Source organism: Equus quagga, chromosome 8 (genome assembly GCF_021613505.1).
Source record: "Equus quagga isolate Etosha38 chromosome 8, UCLA_HA_Equagga_1.0, whole genome shotgun sequence".
Taxonomy (NCBI): Eukaryota; Metazoa; Chordata; class Mammalia; order Perissodactyla; family Equidae; genus Equus; species Equus quagga.
In genome coordinates, this window is record NC_060274.1 from 98,789,288 (window position 1) to 98,800,042 (window position 10,755).

A 10,755-nucleotide genomic window follows, 5' to 3' on the forward strand; every position below is an offset into this window, starting at 1 on the left:
CTCCATTGATGAAAGGGTACTATCTACTCAGCATCATTCACTGTTACTATACAGTAATGCCTTTGGAAGGATCTTTTGAAATAGTTCTCAGATTGGTACCATTACTTCATTTGGAATTTCTTTTTTCTTTTCACAATCACTGGTGATATATACTTATTGTCATAACACATTAGAAATGTATATGCTTAGAACTCACTGGTGCTTGATGCTAATACATAAATAAAATAAATAACTTCTTTTACAGTCATGAAATAAAAATGAATAGACCTAGGTTCTTTTTCCAATGGATAATTTTGAATGAGTCACTCAAAATCAAGACATGTTATAAAATTCTCTTATTTTGTAGAACCATATATATTGTTCTAATTATAGTACTTTTCAAATGTTGTGTTAACTTTAGGTTTGAGAGTACTTATTCTTCTACACATTTTCATGATTGTGTAGACGGTAAGGGTATTGAAAGGAACCCAGGAGGAATTTTATAGAAAAGCTAGTATAGTGATCCATTAGCCCCGTGACTATTTTAGAAATATATACTGTTCAAAAAGAACTGAACAGGTGTAAATTTGCATATCACAATATGTCTTTAGCATGCAAAGAGCAAATAGAGGTCAAAGAAAAGGAGTTGCTATGAAAAGGCTGTCAGTCAAAAATAGGATAAAATTCATTATCTGGGAGACAAAAATGAATAACATACCTGTTGCTTGTTTGTAATGTCACAATTTCCGACCATGAATACATGTTAATTTGTATCCCAAAGATCATTTGGGAAGTGGGAGAAGGATGTGCCTTTTATGTGGAAACTTTAAACCTAAAATTGGAAAAGGAAAAAAAAATCTGACACTTATAACTCTTTATAGCCTTTCTCTTTCCAGATATCAAAACCTCCTTAAGACTGTTGCATTACTGTCCATTCTTTTAAAATTATTTGATACTTTGTATCATTCACTGGATGTTAAATTGCATTGACTGTATTTGTGAAAGCCCCTGATAATCTGAACATTTATTCAGTTTATTCTTAATTAAAGCATAGGTGAGTCTGTTGAGGAAGTAGCTTAAAATTTTTCTCCAAAAGTAGCTTATATGATTTAGCTTTGAACTGTATTTTAAGCTCTAGCTTTAGAATTCTGAAGTTGCATCCATTATATAGGGCCTTTCTTATCAGTAGGGTGAAGTCAAATTAAATGTAGCTCATAACTGAGCTTAACCTTTTAATTCTTTTGAATATTTCACTGATTAAACAATGAATGTCCAGCATCCAACCCCCACACTCTCTCGTATTGTAGCGTTAAATTTAAATCTGGAACTTAAAATTTATTTAAATTATTTTCCCTACCTTATTTACAGCTGCTGTTTTTATTTTTAAGGAATGGTCGTTGGAGGTCAGAGTGGAAGTTTACAATCACTCCTTCAACCACTCAGGTGGTTGGCATCTTGAAAATTCAGGTATGAAATAAAAAGAATTTGTTTACTGATCTCTGGATGATTCTGAACAGAGAAATATTTACATTTTTTAAATGGTTAACTTTACGTTTTCATAGAACACAACCATTTCTTTTCCAGACCTTTGTTTTGAGGTAATGGGAAAAACAAATAGTGCTGATGCCATCTTTTAAATAACTTTGCAGTTCATTCCCTAATCATCACAAATTTGCAAGGATAGCTGACAGATTCTAAAAATACAGCTAAAATTAGATACTACCATTTGGTCTGCTCTTTATACAATTTGTTCATCCAAGTATCCTCTGAGTTTGAGTTGTACTGTTCTGTTTTCTGAATTGAGTGGAGTTGGATGAAGTATATTAATATATGTGAGCACAGATGTATAAATATATATATTTATTATATGTGTATATTAATATATGTACATATTACATATATCTTTTAAGTATCTTCTGTACTCATATTTGGCTTCTTATATGAAACCTGCTAGAGTGGAATTCTTTGACTCTTAGTGTAAGCTCAAATGTTTATAGGGAAGAACATTTGATAACTAAGACCAGGTATTTGAATATAAATATTACTAAATAAGTCAAAGGAAAATACTCACTAATCTTTTTCTGTCATGGTTTGTTTATTTATTTGATACATTTGTTGATCAGTTATCATGAAAGGTATTGCACTGTGTAAGGTATATAAGGTGTAACGGCTATAAAGGAATAAAGATGAATCAGATGCTGCTGCTTTATCATCTGACTCTAATATACATTTCTAGTCTTAGATCCTATTACTTTTATGTCTCGGTGTGACTGTCCCCTATGGGCTAGAGAATAGAGGTTCAGAGCATGGGTTTTGAAACCAGACTGCCTGAGTTTGAATCCCAGCTCTGCCAGTTATTAATTGTATGACATCAGGAAGTCATTTAAGCTTTTTTTGGTTTGTTTTCTCATCAGCTAAAAACAGCATCGGCTAAAGAAAACAACAACAATTAATAGCTCATATGATTGAAGATTAGTTAATGTGAGCATAATGGTTAGAACGTAGCTTGACAGAAGTGCTTAATGAATGGTAGCCATTATTGTTGATATTATTCTTTCCTTCAGTTAGGCCTCAGTAGCTCTCACCTGGATAATTTCAAAAATGGTGCCATTGTTGAACCAAAGCTTGTTGAGAGCCTGGATTGTCTGGTTCACAATTCTGTCTTCAGCACTTAGCCTGATGCCTAGTATATAATTATTACTTTATTTTGTTGGATTGCTTGACTTTTCGCCATCCTCAGATCCATTTTTCACATTGCTATCAAGAAAGATGATTTTTTAAAATTTAAATCCACTTATGTTACTAGTCTACTTAAGACCATTTTAGCGGCACGCTCTCACCTACTAGATAGTCGGACATGTTTGCATGGCATACAAGGCCCAAAGTTGACTTCTCCCCTACCTGTGTGTTTCTCCAGCCCCCTCTTCCTCTCTCCAACCCCACACACTTTCCAACCATAAGTCCCTCTAAGGCTTCCTAAAGTGTGCTCTTCTCTAAGCTCAATTGCTTTGTCTTTCCTGGTTTAGTCATTGTCATACTCGTTTTGCTAAACCCAAGGGCAGTGTTGCCTCCTCTCTGAAGTCCTTTTTTGAGTCTCAGAGAGAGTCTGGAGTATTGCTAATGTACTTTGTACACACCTCTCACTGTGTTGTGTTGAAATATGAGGTTTAGGGACTGTCTTTTTAAAAGCTATATGTCCCTAGAACCTTCTGTAGTAGCAGGCATGAGTAGAATGACTCAGTGTTTATTGAAAAAATTCATGTGTTTGAATTTGAGGAACTAAATGGTTGGTGGAAATACACAAAAGAGGAGCAGAGTTTGTGGGAGAATATTGTGAGCTTGATTTTGGAAATCTTGAGTTTAGGTACCAGTAGAATATCTAAGAGGTAAAAAAAAAATGTTCAGCAGTCAGGTCAATGGAGGGCTTGCCTGAGTAATTGCAGGAACTGTTAGTCTCCTCACTGGACTCGGGGCAGGAGGAGTCTTCCTGGAGCTTGAAAGGTCAGCTCCATAGAGAAGTCTAGGTTAGAGCTAAATTTGGTAGTCATCAGCACTGATGTGAGTATTGGAGCCTTGAGGATATTGATGACTCCTGTAATGTGGTTTCTGTAATTTTCTTATAGGTTCATTATTATGAAGATGGTAATGTTCAGCTAGTGAGTCATAAAGATATACAAGATTCCCTAACGGTGTCTGTAAGTAATTAATTTCAAAATAAAATGTAAACAACCTAATACTTCTAGAAAACCAGAACAGTTTTGGAATTAGCATTTTAAGTAATACTTCTGCTTCAGATTAAAGTGTTTTCAAATAGATTAAAGATGGTAAGTAATTGGAAATCAGTACCTAACATTTTTTTTAGCAGCATTTATTGAGATATAACTCAGCTAGCATTCAATTCGCCCATTTAAAGTGTGAAATTCAATGCATTTTAGTATTTTAACAGGATTGTACAACAGTCACCACAAACTAATTTAAAACATTTCATCCTCCAAAAACCCCGTGCCTGTTAGCAGTCACTTTCCATTCCCTGCCGACAGACCTTCCCCCAAACCCCTCTCAGTTTAGGCAACCCCGAATCTACTTCCTGACTCTGGATTTGTCTGTCCTGGACATTTTATACAAATGGAATCCTACAATGTGTAGTCTTTTGTGACTAGCTTTTTTCACTTAGAGTAATGTTGTCAAGGCTTATCCATGTTGGAACACTTATCAGTACTTCATTCCTTTTTATTACCAAATAATTCATATACCACATTTTATTTATCCATTTATCATTTGATAGACATTTGTGTTTTCTGTTTTTTGCTCCTCTGAACCTTCGTATACTATTTTTTGTGTAGACATATATTTTCATTTCTGTTTGGTATACACGTGGCAGTGGAATCCTGGGTCATGTAGTAGTTCTGAGTTTAACCTTTTGAAGAACTGCCAGACTGATTCCAAAGTGGCTGGACCATTTTACATTCCCATCAGGCGTATATGAGGGTTCCAGTTTGTCTACATCCTCACCAAAACTTGTCTGGTTTTTTTTATTATAGCTCTTCTAGTCGGTATGGAGTGGTACCTCATTGTGGTTTCTATTTGCATTTTCCTGATGGATAATGATATTGGGCCTCTTTTTTTTGGTATTTATTGGTCATTTGTATATCTTCTTTGGGAAAATGTCTTTTCAGCTCTTTTGTCTATTTCTTAATTGGTTATTTCTGTTTTTATTGTTGAGTTGCAGTTGTTGCTTATATGTTCTGGATACAAGTCCTGTATCAGATATATGACTTGGAAATGTTTTCTCCCATTCTCTGTGTCTTTTCGCTTTCTTGGTAGTACCATTTGCAGAACAAAAGTGGTTTTTTTAGTTTTGATGTAGTCCAATTTATTTTTTCTTCTGTTACTTGTGCTGTTGGTATATTAGTAGAAACCACTGCCTAACCCAAGGTCATGAAGATTTACTCCAGTGTTGTCTTCTAAGAATTTTATAGTTTTAGCTATTAAATTTAGGTCTATGATCCTGTACTTAACTTTTAAACTCTATTGTATTTTTTTCCCCTCTGTCTATTTGGATTATGATTTAATGAAGTTTTTCTGAAGTTCAGCTTTGAAATTCAGGAAACTTTGAACTTGGTTTTATTTCCCTGTAAAGTTCTTTCAAATATTCTTTTCATTGCACATGCAACTATTTCTTTGGAGTATTTTTGCCCCGAGGATATTAATAATTTAACAGTGACATTTTCCCATAAACATTTGTGTTGGATACCTAAAAGTACCAGTATATTATATACATCAACTGCTAATATACAAAATTAGCTAACCTACAAATATTAAAGAAAAGTTAATTTTTAATTTAAGAAAGCATTTGACTTATTAAGAAACATGTGTGAATGTGTTAGGCCAGATACTACCTGAGAAGAGAAGAAAGCTGTTTGTTTTTTAAATTTTTCATTAGCGCTTAGGTGATTTCTGCTTTTTTGCTAAGTGGTACTCTTCTTGCAAAATTTGCGTAAAAGAAACCTTCTGGTTTTTCATGAGACATTGTATTTAGTGTAGTTCTATATCATGAGCATGCATGTAAATATTATTTGCGTAACAGGGTACTTGGTCTGTCTTCTTTGGGGAGTTTGACACTGAGCAAAGATTCTTCCTAAGAGAGATTTACCTACAAAATTATAGACTGGAGTTGTGAGAGATGGTCATGGTAATTAAATTTGAATGTGCCATTTTGTGCTGAGCTTTTTAGGAATGCATTTTTCACTTTATCTTACAGGGTTTTTATTGTTGTTTTATTGTTTTTGGACAGAGAAAAAATGCACCCATTATAGAAATTTATACATGTGTAAATATATATAAGTTATATGTATAAGGTAAGGTATTAGAGAATTTTGGTGATCTGGTGGTTAAGATTCTGTGCTCTCACCACAGCCTGGGTTCGTTTCCTGGTCAGGGAGCATACCACCCGTCTGTCGTTTGTCATACTTTGGCATCTGTGTGTTGCTGTGATGCTGAAAGCTATGCCACCGGTATTTCAGATATCAGCAGGGTCACCCATGGTGGACAGGCTTCAACAGAGCTTCTAGACGAGACAGACTAGGAAGGACCTAGCCACTCACTTCTGAAAAAACTGGCTGTGAAAACCCTACAAGTGTAGCAGAGCCTTGTCTCATACAGCACTGAAAGGTGAAAGGGTGGTGCAAAAATACAGGGCACGGTTCTGCTGTGCTGCGTCCAGGGTTGCTAGGAGCTGGAATCAACTTAATGGCACTAACAGCAAATTACAGAAATTGACGTAAACACTGTTTTATTAAAAAGTTTAGGTTTTCATTAACTGTACTATTAGGAAAGAAGCAAAGAAATCAATATATTGGAATGTTAAGATTTTTCCAGAAAATATTTAAACACTACAGTAAATTCAGCTTGAACTTTAAAATGTTTTTCCTAATTGGTACTCTTTCTTTAATGTATCGTTATGGTGATAAATATTGTTCAGTAAATATTTAACAATATTTAGATACAATCATTAATTAGAAATCTATGACTAACTTCTTATCTGTAAGGATTATCTACTGGAATGTGTGTTGTGTTACAATTGAATTTTTCATCAGTGTGTACTATTAGGATTTCACTTTCCTTAACCAGTGAAACTCTTAGACCAGGCTCATTCTGTAGACTTTTAAAATAGTTTTGCCTAGTTCCCCTTGGATTTAGAATAATTGATCTTACAGTATTTCCTGTTTGTCATAATTTCCAACTGTTTTATTTATTAAATTATAACAAATCATTAACCATACATACATTGACATACCTATTTAAAAATAATAGTGGTGTAGTTTTAAATTACTACTTTATTTACTTTTGGTTTTGTTCTTCCTTCAGAATGAGGTGCAAACAGCAAAAGAATTTATAAAGATTGTAGAAGCTGCAGAAAATGAATACCAGGTATGATTTTCAAAAATATTATATAATCTATATTTACTTAAAAATAATGGCACTGAAATCTTAATGCAGTCATAAGCCTGAATTTTTTCATTGTTTCACTATGATAAAATATAGTCTTTTGTGTGTGTTTTTAATTCCAGGGCAAAGTTGTGAAAATGTAGCAAAATTTTAGTTTTAGCCAACTGTAATTTCTGAGTATTGGTCAAAATATGCAAAGATTTTAAATGGTTATTTTGTTTCTGATTGGAAACTTTAATTTAGGAGATGTTTCCCAAAGCATTTGGATGATATATTATCTGCTCAGATTGTATTTCATTTTGTACTCTACTTTTTACATTATTTATCAGCTTCTAAACTATACCCTTGAATGTAAGCATTTCATTTGTGGATTGGACACGTTTCCACTCCTTGCAAATAGGAATTTATACGATTGTTCTGAGTGAAATTAAAATAGATCCCGAATGAGGACGTACAAATATTAAATCTGATTTACAATTTCATTTCATTAATTGTTCAAAATGATTATAAGCCTTTTCTTTTAGCTGCTTTTAAACAGCTTTTAAAATAGGCTTTTGTTTGACTTTTTGAAAGCATTGAAACAGGATGCTTAAAATGTTTTTCCTAAAACATCTATGTGTTTTACAAGTTGTTCTGTTCCTTTTATGTCTTTAAACTTATAACTACTGTTTTTTATAGACTGCCATCAGTGAGAATTATCAGACAATGTCGGACACTACTTTCAAAGCCTTACGTCGACAGTTGCCAGTTACACGCACTAAGATTGATTGGAACAAGATCCTTAGCTACAAGATTGGCAAAGAGATGCAGAATGCATAAGATGAACATTGCATGACCGGATCATTTTAGTGTCTTTGCGTTTTAAAAAATAATCATTGCAAAAGTATTCAGAACTGTCAAGCTACCCAGTCAGATGGGCTGTTGCCGTTTAAAAAAAAAAAATCACTGTAATTAATTAGTTTGGTTAGAGCACAAAGCTTAGCTAATCAACCATTATTTTTCATTTCTTTTGTTCAAAGAGGATTGAAAATCAGTTTAGTTTAAATGTCTTCTACTTTCTGTTATTCCTTTCTTTCTTACAATGAAGAGATGATTCCTCTAGTTTAACGTTAATAGCGTTAAAAGTTTTTGAAGCGTTTCAAAAATATTTTACTTATCATAACCCTAAAGTTGTTTTTTGGTTTATGAAGTGGGTAACTTTTGATATTCGCCCAGTTCTTTTTAATGGGGTCAATAATGGACATTCTAGTTTAAGGTGGTTGATGGATTTAGCCATATATGCTGCTAAAGAAATTGTCTACCTTTTCCCCCTCACCTCCTCCATTTATGTAATTGAGATTAGAGGGAGAGCATTTTCTATATGAATTGTGTTTAAACCTTTCAAGAAGGTTATTTAGCTAGCTTAGTGTTTAACTAAACTTTTTTTAAACAAGGCCAAGGTCTAATGCTGTTTTGAGATTCTGAAATTAAATGAAAATACTTATTTCAGAAATGCATTTAATGCTTTTTTTCTTGTGACAGTTACGCAAATTAGCTTGAATTCCGTATGTCCCTGAGTTATTTTTATCATAAAGCCACAAATGTATTATAACAAGGCAAATTGTAATATATATAATCCTGAACTCATGACCATGTCTCAGTTTATTTTTTTTTCTTGGATTGAAAAGTACTGAAATTCAATGTGATATTAAAATGAAAAATTTCCTATTTATTTGAGTAGAAAATCACTTACCAGTGAGTCATATACTATTTTAAAATACTTTCTTTGGATATTGTGATTCTTAACTAGTTGTAAATTAGAAAAGCTGGGAGTACATATGGTGTGCAGTTACAGTCTAAATTTTTCCATCTGCCTGTGCATCGTAAGCATGTTTGTAATATTTTAAAAAAGACATTTACTGATGCTACAGGAATTTCAAGCCTGTGGTGAATGTTAGTATTTACTGTAGGGAGTGGGGTGGATTTATGGTTTCATTCAATCGAGTATTGCTTATTATACTCCAGTGGAATCCTTTCCTCACAGACTCCTGCAGATGTCTGGGCCTGGAAATGTTTTTTTAAAAACACCACTTTTATTATGTACAATAAAATATTTCATTAGCTTGAATTGTATAGATTTTAAAAACCCTCTCTATGAAAGCATGTTGTTTAATTTCTTTTTAAAAACCACTGTTGGCCTTTGAAAGCATTGAGAATATAATATAAAATTAAGACATTTTTGGTTAAATGGTTTTCTCTAGTTTTAAAATACAAATTTTGCCGTATTGGGATTACTAAAGAAAATGAATTGGCAATGTTAATTATCTATTCCCTTTTTAAAAAGACATTTTCAAAAGTATGATGATTCTGAACTAAGTACTAGTTGGATCTTTAATTGATTAGCTCACTTGTATCAGTTGGGCTATCTGGGTTTGTACCCCCGAAGGTCAATTACTTTGGCTCTGTTTTATGGCCTAGAATGCTTTCTTGAAAATACTTATAAATTGTTTTTAAGGTGATGTGCATGTGAAAGGTAATATTTATCAAAATAATTGAGAACACGGTTTGAAATGATGGTTGTGCAATAGACTAGTCTTTTACGGTCTAAGAATAGCATTTTGTTAAGTGGAAGAAGAATGGCAACAGTCTAAAGCTCAGAGAGGTGGTTTTAATAGGAGTCTTAACGTCTACTGCGTTGAATAGGCTGACGGGTGGAGGCAAGGGCAAGATTAGGGAGAACAATTAGGAGGCTACTGTAGTAATCTGCTTGAGAGAGAATGCTGGCTTGGCCTGAGATCTTAACTGTAGGCCATAGAGGTGGTGTGTTGTGTATATTTGTTAAAGGTAAAATCAACAAGATTTGCTAAAAGATGGGTTGTGGAATGTGAGATAAAGAGAAATGTAAAGGACATCTTGGAGTTAAGAAATTGGGGAAGATTCAGGGTAAAGGGGAGGACTGGTCAGGAGTCAGTTTTAGATTTCAAGAGAAAATATCAAGTAGCAGTTTGATACTGGAGATAGAAGGTAGAGGACAGCTCTGGGCTAGATGAATGGGAGAGTGAATGGACCTGGGAAACATAGTTTGATAGCCAGGCAAAATGAAGGGTACTCAGAGTTAGTGATAGTGAATTTAAAGTGAGACCAGTGAGTATGGCTATTTCTCTTTCTTCAGCCATGTAAAGCTGCCTGGGTGCAGGCATGGAGTAGATAAATTGAGTTTAACCAAGGTTGTGGTTTTGCCAAGAGGATCTGACTGACCACATGAAGAGGGGGCCAGGTTGTAGTGATAGTCTCTGGGACTTAAACTAGGTAAGCAGGGGTGAGGACAGGAGTGGAGGGGAGGGATAGTGAAAATGTGGCACAGTCAGTGGATTATAGGTGGGTTTAGAGTTGGGGTACTGGAAGGAATGACCTGAAAATGTAGAAAGTGGTGGTTAGAGTGATGTACTTAAAATTGAAATCTTTAGGAATTATACTTATTAGTAATGACAAGTTTGACCAAGGGAGTGACTGGCTGAGGTAGGAGAGGAGAGGAGTTCAAGCAATCATGAAGCCTGGAGTTGCTGTGGATATTGAAATCAAGAATTACGGTAGAAGTAAGTATTCTGACAAGAGTGCTGTTTTTCCAGACTATACCTGGATGTACAATTATTTTTTTTTTTAAAGATTGGCACCTGAGCTAACAACTGTTGCCAATCTTTTTTTTTTTTTTTTTCTTCTTTATCTCCCCAACTTCCCTCCTCCCCGCCCCCCTGTACATACTTGTATATCTTAGTTGCAGGTCCTTCTAGTTGTGGCTCATGGGACGCTGCCTCAATGTGGCCTGATGAGTAGTGCCTTGTCCGCGCC

At 34.3% G+C, this 10,755-nt stretch overlaps 1 protein-coding gene across 1 annotated transcript in view; it reads left to right on the plus strand.

The window, feature by feature from the left end:
- The window catches only part of CAPZA2 (capping actin protein of muscle Z-line subunit alpha 2), a 57,909-nt gene extending 49,356 nt beyond the window's left edge, over positions 1-8,553 (plus strand). Inside the window, exons 7-10 of the mRNA XM_046669980.1 lie at positions 1,368-1,446; positions 3,603-3,674; positions 6,847-6,909; positions 7,606-8,553. Coding sequence (XP_046525936.1) covers positions 1,368-1,446; positions 3,603-3,674; positions 6,847-6,909; positions 7,606-7,746 — 355 coding nt within the window. The 3' untranslated portion in view covers positions 7,747-8,553. The remainder of the gene's footprint in view (positions 1-1,367; positions 1,447-3,602; positions 3,675-6,846; positions 6,910-7,605) is intronic.
- Positions 8,554-10,755: the final 2,202 nt, after the last annotated feature.